General features: G+C 37.7%; 1 protein-coding gene across 2 annotated transcripts in view; it reads left to right on the top strand.

Moving 5' to 3' along the window:
• The window catches only part of LOC131591391 (cadherin-like and PC-esterase domain-containing protein 1), a 148,168-nt gene that overhangs the window by 14,342 nt on the left and 110,924 nt on the right, over positions 1–22,902 (top strand). For both annotated transcript variants that reach the window (XM_058862020.1, XM_058862019.1), the window contains 2 exons: positions 20,553–20,659; positions 22,522–22,597. In XM_058862020.1, the coding sequence (XP_058718003.1) occupies positions 20,553–20,659; positions 22,522–22,597 (183 nt within the window). The remainder of the gene's footprint in view (positions 1–20,552; positions 20,660–22,521; positions 22,598–22,902) is intronic.

The following is a 22,902-nucleotide window of genomic DNA, read 5'->3' on the forward strand; positions in this document are numbered from 1 at the left end:
TTCAGGCTTGCAATACACTTCTGGAGTTACCAGAGACCTCAGGTTTGCTTTGAGTTTTAACCAAACCAGACAATTTCACAGATGAAAACTACAATTATTTACCATACTTGAGATTGCTTAAAATTCCAACACTAATTTCAAGTTTCTTTAAGAAACTTCCTTGAAAATAAGGTACATGTGGTTTTCTTTGGCAGGCTGAACCAAGAAGTAGTAAATTGTCTTCATCACACTCTTACTTTAATCTGGTTTTATAGTCACCTTTTAGCCACTCTTTGCCTTGAGTACTGTCCATCTCAGAGAGACAAAACACACCATGTCTGTGGGCTTTGCTAATGTCAGATGGGCTGCAGAGAAAAGTTGGTATCTCTGGGCACCATGTGCACCATCTCTGTGAAATACTTCGGTTTCAAATTGCCAAGGAAGTGGGTATGCCAAATTCCATTGCAACTTACAAAAAAAAAAAAAGGGGGAAAAAAGACTCCACTAGATTTTCCTACTATGCTGAGTTAAAATTGAAGTTCTCCTGTACAGTTTTTATACTCCAAATATTGCCTCTGCAGAAATGAGCTTAACTGTGGATATTTATAATTTACAGGCTAGAATCAGTACTTCCTGAAGTATTTTTCCAGTAATAATAACAATAAAAAAAATAAATAAAAAGGTCAGGTATTTTCCAGGAACATCCTACAGCTTCCAGCAGATGTTGGATTATGTAAAAAAGTCAAATGCTTGCCAATTTAAGGCAAAGAGTAAGACTCTACTAATTCCATTTCATGGCAGCATAAATCTGCCTTTAACTATTCTCTGTTATGTGTCTAGCTTTGAAGTTATGTTTTAAAAACAAGAAGTAAGTAATAGAACATATCTACATACCAACCCAATGATCTTTTTCTACAGCTAAGAAAATTACATTCAAAGCTAATTTTCTTCCCTAGATGATGGGGTTTAGTCTTCTGGAAGGGATAGTATTCTTTATTTTGGAGAAGGGTATTTTGAGCTATTCTTTGGCATAATATTTTTATAATAGGAGTGTTTTAAGGTATGAAAAATAAGCTCCTTTATTTAAAAATGTATAGGTAATGCTCTGAGAAACACAGAGTATGAGTGCTGTGAAAAATCTATTAAAAGAGTAATTTCTTAATACTTGGTATTATTTAGAAGCTCTATCAGGTGCTTTTGTTTGTGTGCAGTCTTTCTTGCTCGTATATCTTTTAAAGTTCACTCTAAATTTGAAAGGATTTTTTTGTTTTGAATGGCTGAGAGCCAAGACTCTAGCTGAAGTCATATATGGAAAAAAATTCACCACAAAACATTCCTAACTTTTTTTTTGTTGGCCTGCTAAGAGTTTTGGGACCAGTTCTGCTGCTGTTTGAAACTCAAATTTGACAGCTCTGCACACTGATCTTCCAGAAAGATCCTCAACACCTGGGCTGCACCACTGTGTTGAGTTCATTGCTGTCAGAGAGTACAGAGAGTAACATCAGGGGAATAGTTTTCTTCAGTGGAAATTTTTCACTTCTTACAAATCAACCAAAACCATTTTGAGTTTTGGTAACTGGAAAACAGCTGGCTAAAAAGGAAAAACATAGCTTTTTTTTTTGCTTTTTTTTTTTTTTTAAATCATGGCAAAGAGACTGTGGTTTTTGGGTTTACTATGAAAAATCAATACAGATGTGTTCTGCAGTAAAACATAAATTATTCAAGCCCCTAATTTTTCACTGGAAAACAGCTTTGTCAGTAAATTCTCAAGCTGCTTTGCTTGAACAAAAAGTAGTTGTACTTTCACCATTCCTTAGCAGTTAAACTCACATGAAGGGAAGAGTCCATGGACACCTGATAATACCTGTGCCTGCTCTGAGCTTTTTGAGATTTCCTTTTTCAGCAGACCTAAATCAGTCAGTTTGCTGTAAGTTTAACATGTCTCTTAGTCTGCTGCTGGGGTGGAGATGGAGAGGTGGAACTGTGTTAGTAGCAAATGATGGAACAGTCAGATTTTGCAGAAAGCTGGGATTACCACCTTGGGAAATCTGTTTTAACATGGTCACTATCTTCAGTAAATATCTGTGGTAAATCCATTTTGAAGTAAACAGTTAAAAAGAAGTTGCTGATGAGCAACTCATCCTAACAGCTGATAAGAAAGGTGTCAGGTTATATTGGCCAGTACATCTACAAATGGCACATTTATTTGGTTTGCCACGTACTGTGATTCGCCTTCCTCCCCTCCCCTCCACAGCAGTGTTGCTCTGTCAGAGATTAGTGGGATGAGCCGCCTGGCTTCAGAGCCCCCTTAGATCAGCTCTATCAGCGCATCCTGGCAAAACATGGATATACAGTCACAGTCCTTGAAAACAGGAGACTTGTGGAAGATCTGAGGCATGAGGGCCCTTATCACAGTAAGAATAATCAATTATTCTATATAAGAATTATCACTTGCAGAAGTGGCAAATACCAGAGAAGAACTTGCCAAATATTTTTCAGTGTTTTCTGCCTTCTTCCCTGTTCTTCCAGTCTGAGAAGCTCTCATCTTCTGTTACCACAGTAAAGATTAACAGGATTTGGGTGTCCCTATGACTCTGTGCTACCCTGCCAACAGTTTCACAACATTTTTTAGAAGGAAGGTTTTATCTCAGAAATTTGTTTCACTGGTAGGAATTTCTGCCCTCCAAAAATAGTGTTCCCTAGTTACTGCCTGCTGCCTGAATCTTTCCTGAATTCCATCCTTTGCCCAGATGATATCTTCAAAGATAGACTGACTACTTATATCTTTCCTTACGGAGCCATCAGTTTTTCTATCCTTTGCTGAATGTGCCTGTGTCATTAGTCATTGGTGACCCTTCCTTAATAGGCATTTGCTTCATTTCTCAATTCTTCACCTTTACTAATAGTTAAGCAAATCTCAGCAAACTTCAGGCTCCAAGAAATGTGTGCAGTTGTATGCTAGAAATCTGACTGGCCCATTTTAATTCATTCTGCAATAACATGCAAAATTCTGTCATTACCACTAGCTCTTGGAATGGAAAGGATTGTGCATATGCTCGGTGGTAGCCCATCTGATTGGTCATGGAAAAAGCACATGTATTCAGGCTCCTGACACACTGAGTGCAGCGTAACATTATGTTCTCCCTGCTGCCTTAGAGTGTGAGTAATTTGGTGGAAGCTTTTGCAATTGCAATGAAGGACTTTAAAAAAAAGAATCATAAGCCATTTTCATAATATTGCTTTTACATGATCATTTCCTATTTTAGAATACTGTAGTTAAGTGTTTAAACTTTACTATTGCCTCTTTTTGCAGTTTCAGTGATATCCTTTGAAGATTAAATTTTAGCCATGCCATTAGAAAGATTGCCACAGTACAAATATTGATTTGGGTTGGGATTTTTTTGTGTGATTTAGTGTTCCATAAGGTAAGTATTGAACCCATCTTTGCTTTGTTCAGTGTGTAGCTTTTCTGTCAATTTCCATGGAAATCAATGCCATTTCATGTCCTGTTCATTTTCCTGACATTGTTAAATAGGGATTATATACTACATAGATACTTAAATTTACATATATTGCAAAGAATATTAGATCTGAAGTTATTTCCTCTTTTCTGACATTATCAATATACATTGAATTGTGTTCTGTTTTCTGCTATTTTAAGAGCATGCTGTGTTCAAATACTCGGCTGTGTAAACTAAGCCCTGGTTCCAGCAACTATGAGGATGATTTGGCTGTTTGCAGATGTGGGAGTGGTGCTTGGGTGGAGCTGCACCAGGAACAGGAAGGGATGATTGAGACAACAGACCCATGGGAGCAAATCTGAGTGAATCTTGGCCTTTCTCTTTGTGTGCTAAGGTCAAGAGATCTGTCTGGTATTTAAAGTGGCACTGCTTATATATTACAGCAAGGAGTAAATACCCCCTCACTGATAAAGCCACCTGAATATGTTCAGGCATAACTCATTTTGCTGTAAAATGGTGGTTTGAGGATTGTATTTTTATGGAAGATAAAGCCTCTGCTGCCCCTCTCTTGGCTGTCTGTATAGAGAGTTCTGTTGCTTCTTTGTACCCTGCGGTGGTCACTCCCTGTAAAAGCTGGTGCTTGGGGAATTCCAGGAAACATGAGGCTGCAGGAGGAGGCACAGGTGTTCATAGATGTGGAGTGATGCTATCTGCAAAGTTTTCTGTCTCTCTATATAGTGCATGACTGAAGAAGCAGCTGGGGAAAAATGAAAGAATATCCTCATTCGATTTTCTGCAAAAGCAATTTTCCAAGTCAGTCTTTGTCAGTTTTTCATTTTGGTTTCTTTGGTATCCTTCGTAAAAATTACTTTTTAAAGAAAATTTACATTTTTCATGGAAGAAAATTACTCAGTTCACTTTGTTTTGCAGTTGGAGTTCCAAGGCTGGAAAATGTTGCCACATCATTTAGAGATGGAGGAAACTAGGATAGAAACTGTATGAGTCATTGAACTAGGATGAAATGCATGCTCTTTGCTGTATATCTTTATGTTATTCCTTTAGCATATTCTATCACCCCTCACTATTCTCCTCACTGTTCATACTTTTGACCAGAGGCTAAATAGGAAAAGTAACAGCTTAATTGCTGACATCTGGCCAGCAGCAAGGTAGGAACTTGCAGAAGTGCTCCTTCATAAGTGCATCCAGTAACTGTTTCCTCAGAGCTGCTAATTAGTCTAGAGAATAAACTATAGCCATAGGTTTGGGAGGCCCCCAGAGCCATGGCTGGTCACTGTCAGACATCCGTTTTTTGTTTCCCAAGGCATACCATATCAGCAAAATTAGTGAAAATGAGAGAAGGTGGTAGAGACAGGAGGACACAGCGATGCTCTTTCTTCAGTAAGAGTGAAGACTGGTATGTTTGGGTAAACAGAGGTACTTGTTAACACAAAGTGTTAACAAATTCTGCTGCCAAGGAAAAAAGAACAATCTGTTCATCGTGCATGTAGTAATCAGGGTGTGATGTACTACAACAAAGTTGTTATTAGGAAATCTGTTTTGGGAGTAAAGTTAGTGAAGTAATCAAATGGTTTTCCTGGAGCTGTGGAGCATTCAATCTTAGATGTCTTGAAATATTAGGTAAAGAGATTATATTGGGTGTAATGAGTCCCCTGGCGGGGGATGGTCTCACAGACTTCTTGGAGTACAGGAGTAGCCTTGAGAAAATCAGGCAGACAAAAAACTGAAGAGGGAAAATGGTGATTTCTAAAGATGGAGAGATTTCAGGTATGAATCAGCTGTGGTGATTCAGGGCTTGGAGGAACAAACAATATGTAGTTTAGAACATCTTCTTAAAATGCAAAATATTCTCAAAACCCCCAAAATTTATGAGAATATATTCCTGATGGGAGTGGGGAAAAGAGAAGGGAGCAAAAATCTGTTGTGCTTAGATAATAGCCAGCTGAACTTTGAGAAAGTAGAAAGAGAATAGTGTATTGTGAAATAGGGATGCTTTTCATGGAATGGCATGTAAAATAAGTACTAAGAGAAACAAATTTTCTCCCTTGGTGAATGGTTTTCTATGGAGTTAGAAATATATCAACAAGAGTAGGAAATAGTAGTTTTAACTTTTTTTTTTTTTTAATTTTTCAGAATACAGTTAGGAGGAGCCCCTACTTGCTGTTTGTTTCAGCCTCAGACAAGTTTCCATGAAATCCAACTAACTTTAGCAAACAATTGTAAAGACTAAAGGCCCTAAAGGAAAATTTCTTGTGTGTTCTGTAAACATCTGGTTGCCATTTTCAATTACAAGGACCAACCCACTGAAGGAAGCAGTTTAGTTTTTTTGGAACAGAAATGGGACACTGGGGTTTTTGTTCTTTTTTCATACTGGAGAGTAAAGGAAATGTCAGGAATAGAGAGGTCACTAGATGCTCAGCTTTTATAAATACAAAAGTCTCTGAGAAAATTAAAGTAAATTGAAATCAGGTTCTGAAAGTGTAAATAACCCTCTGGAGATAAGGTTAAATAAGCAGGACTGGAGATCCTAGCATGCCAGCAAAAGCACAAGATCATGCTATCATAAGTCAGTAATATAAAATACTGTGCAAAATAATAATGGTGAAGCTAGCCACAGAAATATTTTGTGGGTTACCATACAAATACATATGTATATTCTAATCTAGCAGATATAACTTCTCTTCCCAAAATCCTTTTGGTTAACTGTTGGTACAAATATATAACCAACAGTATACAAAACTGGTTGGTTTCCTAATGCAAAATATATGTCATGCGAGTCCTGAGCTAACTTTTGACAAATAAAACACACATTTTAGAAGCACTTCTTTTTATGCTGTTGAACAAGGAGCTTCCTAAACAAGCTAAAAAGGTAGAAATGTGTTCCTCAGAGCATACTGAGCTACAAGCATGTAACAGATTTATTCTGCTTCCATAACATGGAAGTTCATTTAGTTTTGGGAAGGAAATAACATACCAGAAACATCCATTATCTTGATGACTTTTTAGTTTTGCATTTAGCAATTAATCTCATGATGCACGCATCATTGGTTTCAGTACAAGACATAAGTTTCTGACATAAATGAATTCTGTTCTCTAACGTGATGCTGTGGTTTCATGTTAGAAAATCTAAATGCATCATATATTTTTCTGAACAATATGTATTCTTCTTCCTAATTACTAGCAGAACATGTTCATGCTTTGCAGAAGAGCCCACAAATGATTTCTTTGTATTACTAAAATAAACCCTCTGTAAGATTGTACTGAATCCTCTGTTTCAAATGAATTCTTTTCATTTAGAAAGTGAATTTTTTTATTTGTTTATAACAAAAGTATAAAAACACCAAGCTCTGCAACGTAAAATGAAAATATAGCATTTAGTCCTAAATGTACCAAACATATCTCTCTCAGAATGTTCTATTTATTTTTTTAAGCAGGACATACAGTCCAGTAGAGAGTGGTATTTAAGGGGCTGACTTAGAGATTACAATAATTAAAATGATACACACTGATTACACAGTGAGCTAAAATTAAAGCTTTACTGGAATAAATTATGTCATGTTAACAGAATCTGAAAAACACCAGTGTCCAGGAAGATCCACATGTCAGCCAAAGGAAAGCAGCAATATGCACAGCTACTGAAATTAAATAAATACAAGGGATTTAGGCATCAGTATACCAACCTTGTAATATGCTAGTAAAATGCAAGTCCTGTAAAAGAGTTTGAGGCAATTTTTATAACTGTAGTGTGTCGGATAAGAAGGTGACAGCATACAATTGCTTTTTAAAGTATTTTTAAAATGTTTCCCTTTAAGAAATGAATCCTGGCTCTGATAGGGTTCAAGCAGAGACTCTGGTTTATAAATATATATGCCTGTTTCTAAATGTCAGATAATTGTCTGCTAATATAGGTGCTGGGAGAATGTCAGTCAGTCTAGCCAGAAGCCTGTCACTGTCCTGCCAGAGCACTCTCTGTAAGGGATTGCTGGTGAGGACTGCTCAGTGATTTGGCTGCTGGAAGCTGAGGACCCTTTTTGATGCAGTCACTGGCTCTGAGCCCTGGTCAGCTGTGAGAAGTGTGCTGCTGCCTTTCAGCACTGTGCTCCCATTTTAGGTAGTGGCATAATATACCACTGAAACAAACACTTTTTTTTTTTTTCTTTTCTACTTTGGCTACCATGACTTTCATTGGTTCAGGCAGAAAAAAAGCTTATACACTATGTAGGCCTTCATTGTAATTTGCAGCCAGCCCACGCCATTCCTAGGTTCAGATTCCAACTTTCTCCAGCTGCATCCACTTTCAGCTGACAGCTCTTTTGAATGCTGCATCCTAAAGCCACCCCAGACATCAAAAGTGCAGTAGCCACCCACGGTTTAGAACATGTTTCTGAAAATTTCACACAACGTATTGTTGTTATGCTGGCTTATCTTACATCAAAAGGGAACCTTTTCTTCATGAGGGGAATGATTATTCTACCCTTCTGATGTTCATTGTACTCCCTCAGAGCTGATTTTTCAATGTAATATTGAATATTATTTTACTCAGTCCCTGAGGTTGTCCATTTGGAGGTAATCCTAGTTTGCACAGATGTCAAAGAGAGTAGAGGCTCCTCTGACATACTCAGAAATTGAAACTATTTCTCAGTTCCAAATTAGTCATGAGAACCTTCGAATTTCTAGAAAAAAATACTTAATTCAGAAAATTACTACTAAAAGTGAACCCCCCCCACCCCCACTTTGGTTAAAAAGGAAAAACCCCACATATCAAGAATTTCTATCATTTTTGGCAGGCATGTTTCCTTACAAAACAATGTCCATTTTTCACAACAGAAAGGCAAAATATTGAAGGGATTTGGATTAAAAAGTAACAGTGGAATAGGGTTTGAGCAACTTGAACTGGTAGCAGGACTAAAAAAATATAGTCTTAAAATATTTCCTCAATGGTGCCTCACATAAATAAAATACATTCCTACTCTGATAGAGGGAAGCACAGAGGAGCTGAGTGGTGTGCATTTTGGGAAGTTTGAACTAAATTGTTCAAGTCATAAAGTGTTTCTAGAATAAGATTATTGTTTAATGACTTTGTTTCTGACATTTGTGGTAATGCTTTCAAAAATAAATATTTAGCTATAAAAAGGATTCTCAGTTTTAATTTATAGCAACTACTTAAAGTATCTATATAGAGAGAGCTTACAGAGTGTTCTTCTGTGTTTTGTAAATATCAGATGAATATGGCAGAACCACAGTTATTTTAGATCTGATAGAATACAGCTCAGTTGATCTGTTTATTGAAGAAGGACTTTTGGTGTAATATGGAGAAGTAAGACAAGATAATTTTTGTTTATTTGAAATAAAACAAATTCACTAAGATTTTTTTTTTTTTTTGCAATAGGTAAAATAGAAAACATATCAGCATGCCAAAGTACTGTTCAACAGGCTGATATACAAAATAAGAACAAGATCTAGCTATTTTGGAGCAAATCAAGAAGTAAAGAAGCATTTGTCTGTCTAAATGGAAATTAGGCATTTAAATATTTTTTTCCCATTTGGCTTCAGCAAATGTATTAAAAAACTCTCTCACTTCAGGTTTCACAGCCACAGTGAAGCCAAGTATCAGTGGAGCCTGTCTAGAAGTCATTCTTCAACAAAAAATAATTGAGGTAATTTTCTATAAAGGTGAGGCTGAAGTCAAGGACTTTAAATACATAGAGTTTGACATGTTACCCTATTTTCCCTAGGAATGTAGTCTTAGAGCTTTAAAAAAAGCTCTGAGGTTAGAAAAAAAGAAGTATTCAGGAAAGTACTAGCTCAGAAGGTAACTTAGACTAGTTACGTTGCCTTTTTTAGGACAGGATGGTATATGAAGTAGGAGAAAGCATCAGGTTTTATTCTTCCTTTACCCAGCTCCATGGCACATATGATTTACACCCTAGATGTTACAGTACACTTTTTTTTTTGCTAATCTAACAGTATGAGGATATCTGTTTATATTCAAAAGTGAGGTCTGATCCTACATTTCTTTAAAATGTTTGCAGAGATATTTCAAGGTCTACTTTAGACTCCATATTTTATGGATTCTCCACATGGTAGTCTAGATATCTGTCATGGACTTCCCATGGCACGCCAAGTGAGTAGAAGTGAAAGGCAGCATAGAGTGATACATAGAAAGTGGTATCTGAAGTACAGCTGGAAACCCTTACATTTGGCATGACTTAATTATTGCATCACTGTCTTCTGCAGTTTTGTCTAACTCATAAATAAAATGGGTCAACTCCCTAGTTCTAAGGGCAAGTGATGCAGTATGGCTCATGTCCATGTATCTAAACTCTTTTCCCCTGACTGAGGGTGGCCTGCTTTGCACTGAGTTTTAGGAACTGTCACTGGCTTAGGCTGTCTCCTGGGGCATTGCATGGCCACCCAGGGAGAAGAAAACAAACACAGTAGATGATTGCAGGCCAGTGGTTGAGCCTGTGTCATGATACTGTTTACTTTAGTTGTTGCTTTTATTCCCAAACTTCTTTTTTTCAGTATTGTTTTTTCAGTATTGTTTCATGTCTCTTGGGTATGAGGGAATCTGGCACACTAATAAGGGTTGACATAGGTGCCTGAGTGCTGTCATTGCAGTGATCAAAGTCTGTGATTTGGATGTTAAAATACGTTTTTTTGTTTTTTGCATTTGTGATCAAACATCAGTATTTTAACATTTTAATTGATATCCTCATTCACTGTAATTAGAATGAGACAGGACATTAAGATAAATAAACCCAATTACTCCTTAGCTGTGTATTCTGAGGCTGCTATATTTCCATAGAAGGGAAGAGGCTGTTTTCTCAGCTCTCGTTCAGTTTCTACCTTTTAAGTCAATGATGAATTCACATTAGTGCCATCATTCAGAGGGCTTCTCAGCTCAGGTATAGCATGTTCTGTTGCAAAGAGTGGGAGTGGTAGAAATGTTGGAGTGAAATGCAGGATGGAAAGCAATCACAAGCTGACAGTTTGGTTTCCTTGGGCAGAACTCCTCCTCCCTAGGAACTACTTTCAAATTGTATCTTCTTTCCAGCCACCAGCTCTTTCTGTTTTTTGCATGTGCCTTTCTAAAAACCCAGACTCTTATAAAAGTAGTAGGATCCACAGGTTTTGAAGTTGTCTAGTGGGGAAAGGTGCCTCAGTACCACTTGTTCTTGTTGTAAAGTTCTGTGTACACAGTCATTCAAGTTAGGATGTGCCTCCACAAGGTCCACAAGGTGCTTTGGAGCTCCTGTTCACTCATCATGTTTGACGCTGTGGTGGAGTCTCCCCAGGGACATTTTGGGGGTACCAGGGCAGGGGCTTGTATCAGGGTTACTGGGGTTCCCCCACCCAGCGTTGTGCCTCTGTGCTCCTTCGTGTGTGTGTGTCTGTGGATAAAAGAGGAGAGTTTGTGGGCAGATCCCCTTCCTGCAACATCCCTGGGAACAGCTGGAGCAGGGTGCTATTTGAATTCTCCCACCTGCTGCAGTTCCTCTGGGCTGCATCGCACAGTTTGGTCCCTGCATGTCTCAGCTGCATGACCCTTCTTTCCACATGCACATTCTCTCCTTCCAGTTTTCACCTGGTTCTTCATGCCAATCTACTCTCAGCAGCCTGTCCATAATATTTCTCAATCTGTCTTTTTTGTCAGGCAGTTTCCTCCTCTACCTTCACAGAAGGTAAGAAAACACACAGATGAATTTAGCTGAGCTTTGGCAGATCTGTGACATCTATGCTTTAACTAGGTACCAAGTACTTCCATCCTAAAATCCCACAGTATGTGGGTGAGAAACATATATAGCAGTTTTGGCTGTTGTAGCTTATGTTGTGTATTAAATACATATAAAGTAAGAATTCCAGCATTTCGGAGCAGTTGGGGTTCTAGGTCATTTTAGCTTGCATACAAGAAGAGCATACTATATTGGATTATTAGGAGATTTTGGTTTCACTGAGGCTTGCTGTGCAGAAACTACCTGTGTGTGGAGAACATACCAGAGTAATCTGAATATTCATCCAAAGCGTAGTGTGTAAGCACAGAAGTGGAATAACAGACTTGAGTGTTTGAATTTCCCCAATGTATTTGTTGTTGAGTCAGAACTGCATATTTTCCTTTTATTTGCTATTGAACTCTTCTACAGCTCAGAAAGTATTTTGACAGAATATTTTCATACCTTGAGTTGACAGGTTTTGCCATAAAACCTACAGGTTGTTAGAGTTGCAATCTGTAATACAACTCAGCGGAGAATTATTCTTAGCCTGACAGTCTTTCCTGCAGTCATACTGCAGTGTTCTTCTCCCCATGTCAGACTAATAGAATTTTTGAATGCACTTTTATTTCCAGTATTCTACCCATTCTTTGGTTGCACAGAAAATATATGGATATGGTTTAATAATACTACAATTTAAATTTTTTTTATACCTTTTGTTGTCTTACCAACGGGTATCTGCAAATTGAAAACCCAACTTTAAAACATTCGCTGCAGGTCTGAAAATTCTTTTTTGGTTGTCTGTTATAGTTTGGTAATTTACTGATAGAAGAAAGGATTGTTAATCTATTGTATGACTGAATGTGATGTAAATGGAGAAAGGATTGTCCTGTCTGTTTCCATTATTGTACTTATGCCTGCAGTAGATTTCTTTTGCTTCTTTTGGAGAAAGTCATCTACCTTGTATTATCAATTGCTCCAGTAAGGAAGATGGTACCTCTTTGACTTGGTAGCTAGGTCTAAGGCAGTTTCAGAGTTTGAGACCAGGCAGAGAAATTAAAATATCTTTACACATTTGAGAATATTTCTTATAGAAACAGGTAGCTCTTAGATTGTTATGCTCATTTTTTTACTTCTAAAATTTGCCTTTGGATTGGCAAGGAAAGCAGGCTTGAAACCTGACCCTGAATAAATAAACAGTAATAAAATATTTATTTCTTTCTGTCAAGAGTGGAAGCATTATGCCTCTCCATTTTTAGTTAGACCAAATATCCCTCCACAGCACTGGCAGAAGAGATACAGGATAGTCAAGCATTACTCTGTTTTTATGGCAGGCACTGCAAACAACTTCAAATGCCTTTTTCACTGCCTGAATTCTGAACTCAGATGTGACTGTGCATTAATTCTTGAGCATAGGGGATGTAGGTTTTGTGCTCAGTTGTTTGGAGACAGATGAACTGTCCTTGGAATTAAATTGGTTCCATTTAGTTCACACCAGCCTCTTCTCTACAAAGAATGCTTCCCTTGGCACTTCAAATCCTCTTAGTTAGGTAGTTGAGCCAAAAGAAAAATCCTGATCAAGCCTCAAGGGGAGTGAGTAGTGACTGTCCCCAGGATTCCTTCAGCCTTTCCCTGGCAGCCACACAGCAACTGCACAAGTATTTTGTGAATGAATTGACTGTGTCCAACCATCTCGGCCGCATACGTAGGGTAGGGTATTTTCTTACACTTAAAACACACCACAGTGATTAATGTGACAATAGATTTTAGCCGGATTTGTCCAGCTAAGCTAATGTTATGGCAGAGTACAGTCAGTTTGAGCACACTCTGAAGCAGTGACAGATTTGTATATGGGCAGGTGAATAGCTGCTTTCCAGAATAGTTCAGAAAATATCAGAAACTTCACCAACTTGTCCTGTGCTATCACTTATGTGGGGTGACCATTTCTTCATTGTTGTTGTAGTGAGTCCATGTTGGTAATAGCTCATTACCATCAAGGGCCACACCAAAAGATAAATTTAAATACTTCCAATAACTACTGTTTTGAGGAGAAAATTCCTGAACACCTAGGTGTCAGACATTCCTTTAGGGAAAGTCTTATGAATGAAACAGCAATATCAAAAACTTGCAAGAAGACGTGTCACTAACAAAGAAAAACTATTCAGTCCAACAAGCACCATTCTGATATTTGCACAAGAAGACAGCCAAACTGCTATAACCAGAAATAGGCTTCAAAGGATATTTTCCCCTGGAGTGATATCTGTGAAGCTCAGATCTTCAGAGGTGTAGAATTCCCACATCCTCAGACCCCAACACACAGCCTGCCTGATGCTGCTGCCCTCTGAGATGCTGAAGAGCATAAAAATCAGCCTAGAATTCAGAGCCTTTCAGTGAGGCAGAAGTGTCTTTCAGACATCTGTTAGTGCTTCCACATTATAGTCCTGGCTAGATAACTATTGGCTCTTATAAATTGACTACATGGCAGGGTTGAAGCCCAGCATATTCGTCTGTCCAGTTTAAAGTAGGATTTGTGCACAAACAGCTACTTCCATATATCCGTGTTTCCTCACCCAATTTGGTACAATCGGTGCTCCCTCCATTACCGTGCAGGAGCAGAGGAGGTTGATTTTTTTTTTTTTTCCCTTGTATATTATGAGGACTCATGACTCATGAAGCTAAAACTTACATTCATCTAAGACTTATATTTATTTTTTTTACAGATCAGGATTAGAACATGCTATAACTGAATACTGTTAAATGCATCAGTATGTAAACAATAACTTTTCCTGAAAATCTTCTCTTTACATCCATGCAGCTTAGAGGTGCCTGAAAATATATTTCAAGTAGAGCTGACACGAATTGCTCTTAAAAAAGGATCCTGTACAAATCTCAGGATCTCCCTTAGGAGTGGTTGTGTAGCCTCCTTAGAGTAAGGTATTCCAATACTTGATATATGTTTTTAGAAACGGTTTTTATGTACACTTTGCTGCAAATTAAAGTGCTTACTTTGTATCCTGTCTTTAGTGATTAGAGACAGCTGATTTTGGATGGATAAAAATTTATTCTGTGGTGGTGTGATTTAACTCTAGCCATCAGCAAAGCACCACCCAACTGCTCGCTCATCTTCCCCTGGTGGGATAAGGGAGAGAATCAGAAAGGTAAAAAAACTGTGTCTACAAGCAACACAAAACAAGGAGTTAATTCACCAGTTCCTGTGAACAGACAAGTTTCAGCCATCCCCAGGACAGGAGCTTCATAATGGATGGAACCAAACCATTAATTGAGCTGACAAATGCCATCACTCTGAATGTGTGTGTCTTCCCCCTGGCTCCCTTCTTCCTTCTTTCCCCAGCTTTGGTTGTTAAGCACAGCATGATATGGTGTGGAATATCCTTTCGGCCGGTTGGAGTCAGCTGTCCTGGCTGTATCCCCTTCCAGCCTCATGCCCATCCCAGCCTCCTTGGTGCAGGTCAGAGTGAGACACCAAGAAGGCACTGACACTCACTAATAGTTAAAACAGTGGTGTATTGTAAACTGGTTTGGTACCAAATCAAAAAGACATCATTGTGTGAGTTAGATAGACAAAGGATTGACTCAATCCAAGTTAGTCCCTGTAGGAGATCTTCCAAAATCTATCTCCTTTTTCTAACCTTTTACTGAAGCCGTGTTTTCCAAAACTGGGGAACAGTCTTACTGGAAAGGTATGACCAAAACAAAATGAAGCAGAAGGATTAACCCCTGAACATTGTTACTACTGTAACCCTCATAAACAGGTATGGTGACAATTCTTGATATCTGCAGGACTATTATTTAGAATTCTGTGGGGAATTGTCATGGAATAAATTAAAAAGGAAATTTTAAAGGAGTGGATTCAACTCTTTCAGCATCAATAAATACTTGCCAACAGCAGAAAAATTATTTATATTTGCTTTGTTGTTTGTTTTGTTTTTTTTTCTTTTTTGGAAACAATATTGTATTGTTAGTTCATATGCAGTTTATAAATCTGGTCCTTCTCTGCAGTAGTGCTCTATGGCAAATTATACATCTCCATTTGATTTCTTCTTATGAACTATGGCACTTTTAACATGCTTTGGATTTCCTTGGGTTGAATTTGGACCAATTATCAGAATTATTTTGAATTCTGACCATGCTTTGCAATGTCCTTATACTTCTTTTCAACTTGATGTCACTTGCTATTCATAAATGCACTTATTATTCCATAATTCAATTTATTTCCAAAAAATTTGTTCAGAATTGAATGTACAGTGGAGTATTTTTTGAGGTTCTGCTTCAAAAAAAATCCACTTTGATAGTGGATTAGACTTCATTTTTTCAAATAGCTGTGCAATCATCTCATAGGTATGTTATGTGGAAACAATGTTTAAAGATTTACTAAAGTCAAATTGTTTCATTGCTAATATTTGCTTTTTTTCACTAAATCGGTTTCTCTGATTTCTGTTTACTAGATCAATTACTCTGTCAGAAGAAAGGAGACTATTTTTATGTAATATGTTCTTGACAAATAAATGCTGGCTGTTTCTTGTCTTCTTTGTCTCCAGAACTCATAAACTGATTGATTTCAAGGTAGTGGTGTGAGCAAATGCAAAATTGCAAATTGACTTGAGATTAAAATAAATCCAGATGGCTTTTTTTTTTTTAAATTTCCCAGAATGAATGAAATACAGGAAGATAAACATAAAAGATGAAAATTTTATTTGATTTTTAAAGTCCTTTCATTTCAAAATTCAGGATGAAAACCTTGATAATGCAAAATGAAATTTTAGCCTGTGGTAATGAAATGAAACTCAGTCATTTGATTAAATTAAATAATACACACCTAAAAGATTAAAAATTCTAGAGGTGCATGCATCTAACAGTTTTCCTGCAAAATTTAGCCTATAATGCCATAGTTCATTGGGAGAATGTGATCATTTCAAAGACTGGAATAAAATCACTTTACTTTAGAAATCAACTTCCGAAATTCATGAAGTTTGTCTATAAACTTGAAACCCCATTAAATCCTACAATTCTCATTTGGTTTCTGTTAACTTTGGTCTATTATATCAGAATACAAAAAGTCTCTGCAGAATATCATTGCAGAAAAAGTTGAGTGTTTTTATTGGTGTATGCATTGCTGTTTTCTTTGCTGCTAAAAATGTTTGCTTTTCTCCCTAAACTATTATCTTTTAAATTATTTTTTCTACATTAGCTATTTTAATTATTTCAAATGAAAAATCAGTGTCAAAGCCAATGAAAACAGTGCTATCTCATTGAAAATTAGAATTTTTACATTATATCAAATTTCAGTTGGAAAATTTTTCAGTTTTCATACTCTCTGAATTGAATAGCATGTTCTTTGACTCATTCAGAATAAAAGGTGATCACATCAGATTTCAATCAAATTATGCTGTACTGCTATTAATTGAAGTAGAAACTTGGGTGGATATTTTTAGGTAAATATGAGATACACATTGCAGATATAAATACTTTTTGAGATGGGACTGGATTATGGCTTCAAAGACTGCAGGAGAGGAAAGGCTAAGAGCTGGCAAAAGAAAGGTGAATAAATGGATCATGTTACCAGCTTGTGTCCACTTCAAGCTCACTTTGCCTCCGTAGATATAATTCTGCAGGTGAGCATTCCTTGTGTGTGCAAGGCCTTAATTAACAGGCTGAACTATCTTGATATGAAATGATATTCAGAGAGCAAATGAACATGCAATTGCATATTCTCATCTTGTTACCATCCTTTTACTTGTCCAAGTGCGAAATAATGCAGAGTAGAGTGTATCTCCATGAGGTGTGATTTCATACTGTCTAACTGATCTACGACTCCTGTGTGCTGAGCTCCACTGGTTTGCTGAATAAAGCAAACAGATTTCCATAACTAGAGACAAAGTTCATTCTGTGGGAAAAGCTTCATGCAAATTTCTAGTAATTAAATTGTTCAGATATGAAGCATTCTTTTTAACCTTCCCCCTCAAATGTCCTGTAAAAGCTTGCTTCTGGTTTTAAGTCTGCAGGAAACCAGCAAAACAGTGTGTACATTGAAAATGGGATGTTATGAACGTTATTAAAGTTTCTTCATTTAAGTCTCTAGAAACATTTTGAAACCCAAGTCCTTCCATGCAGATGGTGTTTATTATTACTAACACTTTTGTTCTTTCTCTTTTATTGTAGAATGTTTTAGCCCACATGTATTTTGCTTTATTTTAAAAAGAAGTGCTGTGGAAGGAATCTTCGGTCCTTTGTGTGGCCCATGTGATATTGGAATACTAATAACAGTAGCACTTTTTTCCCTGAGATATACTTCTACCATTATTGAATATGCAGAAGAAAGACAGACTGTTGGTTTCCTGATCATAGATGTTCATTTTCCACAAAAAATTAAGCTCTGAAAGGAGCGATATGGGCAAATTTGAGGCAAAATTAAATAGAGGAACCTGTTCTAGAGCTAAATAGCTGAGGTAACCCATGACTCTTTTGGTTTTGTTTTCCAATAATGTTTTTTCAGGTATAGTTAATGAGGGATATATTGATGATTTAAATAGAAGTCACACTACTCTGTCAGCCTGAATCTGAGAGACAGTACTAGATGTACGTTGTTTTTCTAATAGGAAGTCTCCTGACTTCTATAAATAGACATGTTTCAGTTCTGATTGTTCTGTACTGAAATAACTGGCTAGAGGTTAAATTACGCAGAATAGAAAACACAAGTAATGGCAGACATTCAAGCTCTCCTGAACTTTTCTACTTCCTGGGCAGTGGCTCAGAAGCAAACCAGATCTGAGGGTGCATTTTCCTTTTCTTCTCTTAGGTACACTCATATTGATCACTCTGATGTATCCTAAAGGCAAGTACACAGTGCAGCATATCCTCTGGAGTCAGGGATCAAATTCTTCCCAGGGCAGGATGTGTGACAATAAACAAGGGAAGGAAATGAACTGCTTCTGAGAAATGGAGCTCCCTCCAGCTCCCTTTCAATTTGCACACAACTAGGCATTGTGATTTATATGTAATTATAATGATTTATTCAAAGGTGTTTACTAGTCAGAGGCATAAAAACTTGCTTATCTGATAATTACATAGCTGGTGAGGTCATTGAGTAGGTTGTTAGCACTGCCAAACCGTTGCACTAAAGTGAGATATTTGCTTGTACATTTCTTTAATGCTTTGTTTGTTTGCTATCTGTGAGACTTTTATCTACCTGCAGGGGCTGTTTTGTTGTTTCTTTCACAAAGAAGCATGTAGTGAATCTGTCTTGCCTAAATTTCATATGCCCTAATTACTTTTATACCATAATACTGGTTCTCATAATGTGAAATTGAAGAACTTGTTACAGTAATAAACACAGTATAACTGAAAATTGATCTCTTCAGCTTTGTCACAGTGCTTATAAACATAAAAAAGTGATAGTTACTTTCATAGGCCTGGATCCATTCTATACAATCAGTTCATTACTGTACTTAACATAAATTGAGTGTTAAATCTCCTTAAATGGAATCTTTACCCTGCTTGACATTTGTAATCATGATTGGGCTAGGAGAAAAATACGTTTTGGAGAAGGAAGGAAGGAAGGAAGGAAGGAAGGAAGGAAGGAAGGAAGGAAGGAAGGAAGGAAGGAAGGAAGGAAGGAAGGAAGGAAGGAAGGAAGGAAGGAAGGAAGGAAGGAAGGAAGGAAGGAAGGAAGGAAGGAAGGAAGGAAGGAAGGAAGGAAGGAAGGAAGGAAGGAAGGAAGGAAGGAAGGAAGGAAGGAAGGAAGGAAGGAAGGAAGGAAGGAAGGAAGGAAGGAAGGAAGGAAGGAAGGAAGGAAGGAAGGAAGGAAGGAAGGAAGGAAGGAAGGAAGGAAGGAAGGAAGGAAGGAAGGAAGGAAGGAAGGAAGGAAGTGGCGGAAGGAAGGAAGTGGCGGAAGGAAGGAAGTGGCGGAAGGAAGGAAGGAAGGAAGGAAGGAAGGAAGGAAGGAAGGAAGGAAGGAAGGAAGGAAGGAAGGAAGGAAGGAAGGAAGGAAGGAAGGAAGGAAGGAAGGAAGGAAGGAAGGAAGGAAGGAAGGAAGGAAGGAAGGAAGGAAGGAAGGAAGGAAGTGGCGGAAGGAAGGAAGTGGCGGAAGGAAGGAAGTGGCGGAAGGAAGGAAGTGGCGGAAGGAAGGAAGGAAGGAAGGAAGGAAGGAAGGAAGGAAGGAAGGAAGGAAGGAAGGAAGGAAGGAAGGAAGGAAGGAAGGAAGGAAGGAAGGAAGGAAGGAAGGAAGGAAGGAAGGAAGGAAGGAAGGAAGGAAGGAAGGAAGGAAGGAAGGAAGGAAGGAAGGAAGGAAGGAAGGAAGAAGGAAGGAAATACCTCTGTGCACCATCAGTAGGACCAAATTTAGGGGGTCATCTAATAAAATTAAGAAGGTATCACAGATGGATAGCACAAAATGGAATAAAATACATGTAATCTTCCCAGCCTTGGGAAAAAGAACCAGCCAGTCCCTGAAATACCTCTTCTGCAGGGAGCTTTGAGACCTGATTCTATAATTTTGGATGGTGTACTGCTACTTTGACTGCCCTTTCTGCTTGTAAGTTCATTATTACTGATTGTCTTCATTTCAATGAAATAATTCACTCTTTATTGAACATACGGTGTCCTCAGCAGATGTAATAACTCTGTTGTGAGCTGTCACCATCTGTAAGTGGTCCATATAGCAAAGCTTATATACAGAACAAAACAAATGACCATGTGAGGAAGCTGACCAAGGTTATTTGAAGCAACATTGGCATTCCTACACCAGATCACATGCTGAGATATGAGCAAGTTCAAGACCTATTTGTATCTTCAGGCCAGCTTTGCCACAGGAAGGAAGCATCGCATTAGCTCAGAAGCTAGCAATCTAATTACCACTTGCACACCAGATCTAGATCTGGCAGTCTGGTGTCTAATATTTAAGAATCCACTACACCAAAATTCCTGCTGTTTGCAATAGCATGACCAGTAATATTTCCTGTAAAATTTACTTCCCATTTAAGAAACACCTCAGAAGAACACCACCACTGCATGTACTGGATACATGTTATAAGCATGCATGTTGAGGAGTTCAGAAAACAAGGAACAACTTAAAGCAGCATTGTGTTACCAAACTTTTTAATTTCTGAATGTTCAACAGGTCAAACAGCAGGGTTTGTACATCAGAAGGCAAGTGCAACAGGGAATACCCACTGTGAAATATACTTCCAAAGTTTGAACTGTGGTACCAAATATGTCTTTTATCCTTCTGCCAGCTGTAGCTGTTCATGTAATTAGCTCTCCAACAGTTTGCTGTTCTTCAGGATTTTGCTCAAAAGTATTTTTTATGCAAATAAGAATAGCATGATATTTTCTTTCTCAAAGTGCTTCTTTTCTTTCCGGACAGGTGGTATGACCCCTTGGGATCTTTTCATCTGCTTATCTTCCAGAAGAAATGGTGGTACTGGCTGCTTTCAAACAGAAGATTTGAGAAATCTAGAGCTTTTCCAAAAGGTATGAGAGTACTGTACTATCCTTTGTGGGAACTGAAGGACAGGGTAGCCCAGATTTGCAGCCCTCACTCATAATAAGAGAGGTATCAAATGTTTATTTTATAGTGCAGCAGCATGGCTTAGAAGAAATGAAGTTTTTTCATGTTTTCTGTTTACTGAGAAATACTTGTAAGGTACCAGTATTTAATTCTTCTTTATATCCAGTTTTATCCAGTTATCAAAAGCAATTTCTCATTTGAACATAGTATATTAGTTTGATTGTGAGCATTTTAGTGTAAATACTGAAAATGGTTACAACTCAGTGTCAAGTTTACCTTTTCTCTTTAGATTGAACTTTCGGATTCTTGGCTACCCTCAGCCACCATGTCTGGCTGCAAAATTGTCTAAAAAGGCAATTATTTAAGCAATTTTCCCTATTGGAAAAGGGAATTTAGAAATAGTGAGAAACAATTAGAAAATGCATGTAGTATTTCAGAATGATAGTATAGGCAGAAGATAGAGATGCATGAATTTAGGCTTCATATCTTATATTACTACTGAGTTTCACCTATGTAATTCCTCCTTTGTAAAACATAATTTAGGCACTTCTGCAAACAGTGACAGTGCTCCTACAATCGATAATGTATAATCTGGACCAGGGCCTTCAAGGGAGTTCCTTGCTCTGGCATGAACTGCTTCCGCATGGTCCAAAGCATCAGTAGTACCAATTATCTTGCTATTTTCAGAATGTTTTTTTTTATCACTTGAGCATGTTGTGGACACAGTTTAGGTTACTTAGATATGTAATTTCTATGTAAATACCTGACCTGTTGATAAAAATATGTGAGTGATATAAACTGAAGTCTTTGATAAAATGTGGCCAAGTTACAGGTACAGTTTGACTTGTATTTTAAGTAAAATAGCACAGATAATAATGGCAAGACTCTAAATTATTGACTCCAGCTGGAGGGTCTGAGAGAAATGGAGCTGCTTTTAAAAGGTGCCTTTGTTGATACAAAAAACCCACTGGTGTCCACAGAAGTCAGAGCTTTGAGCATGTGCACTGGGGTTCCCTGGGACAGGATGCCATATCAAAGTGTATGCAAAGTGAAATTTTTATGGCAGCTATAGTTTGCTAGAAACATGTTTGAATATGCTCAGATAATAAAGCACCCTAGGCTTCTGCAAACTGCTTTTTTCTCATTCTACCTATAGTAACATATCTGAGCCTCTAATGCTGTGCAGGATAATAATCCTGACAGCATGCTGCAATGTCCAGATGTGTCACACATGAATAACTGAGACACAAGGTGATCAAAGGAATTTTCCAAGTTCTCTCAGGAAGTCTGCAGCAGAGAAGGGACTTAAACCAGATGGCCCATTCCTCCAGAAAACTTTAAATATTGAACTAACATTACTTGCTGCTGGCATGTCCGTACCAAAGTGCAGCAGTGTTTTGCTGCAGAGCCTGCTTGTGATTTAGCTACATTGGCTTACTATTGATCCTATTGATCCCAAGCACAGCAATTCAAGAGGATATTTCCATGCAGGGAGAGACAGTGGTTGGTAACTGAACAGAACAGAGAAGCTGCAGAGACTGAAAAGGGGACAGGGAACAGGTCAACATTCAGCAGCCACAGGGAGAGGTAAAGGCCTAAAATTTTGGGGTTTTATGGACACGGAGGAAGAGTCTACACTTTAACTTCATTATTCCAACGTCACAAGGAGGACAAAGTTATCATTTCCTCTTCATACTGATGGGAGTTTTGAACATGAGGTATCTCTGATAAATTAAACACAAACCTATTTAAGGCATTTTCTATTGAAGAAGAAAAGAACGTTTTTTTTTAATGAAATCTTTAAAGCTTCTCTTTTTATGTACAGGTAAACCTACTTCCAGAAATCCAGCATTTTCTTTGCAGAAAAGAGGGATTATGCCAGATAACAAAAGCCTTTTCAGGTAATCTGATTTCTTCAAATCTGCATATGTGATCATGGTCTTTTAATAGTAGTTACAGGAAGTTTCTGAAATGAGACTGTCAAGCTTAAAATTCCATTTTACTTTTAGCCATGAATGCATAGAGGGAAAAAATAAAAGATTGATAATCCATTTTAAACATACTTAACTATAGATTACAATTATGCAGTATATTTCCAGGTAAAGATATTGCATTGTTCAGCTGTTGCATGTTGCAGAAATAATTTGGCTGTGTCTTATTTTTGGACTGTTTTGTGTTAATATAGTGTATTGGTATTTACACTTCT

This window comes from Poecile atricapillus, chromosome W (assembly GCF_030490865.1).
Source record: "Poecile atricapillus isolate bPoeAtr1 chromosome W, bPoeAtr1.hap1, whole genome shotgun sequence".
NCBI lineage: Eukaryota > Metazoa > Chordata > Aves > Passeriformes > Paridae > Poecile > Poecile atricapillus.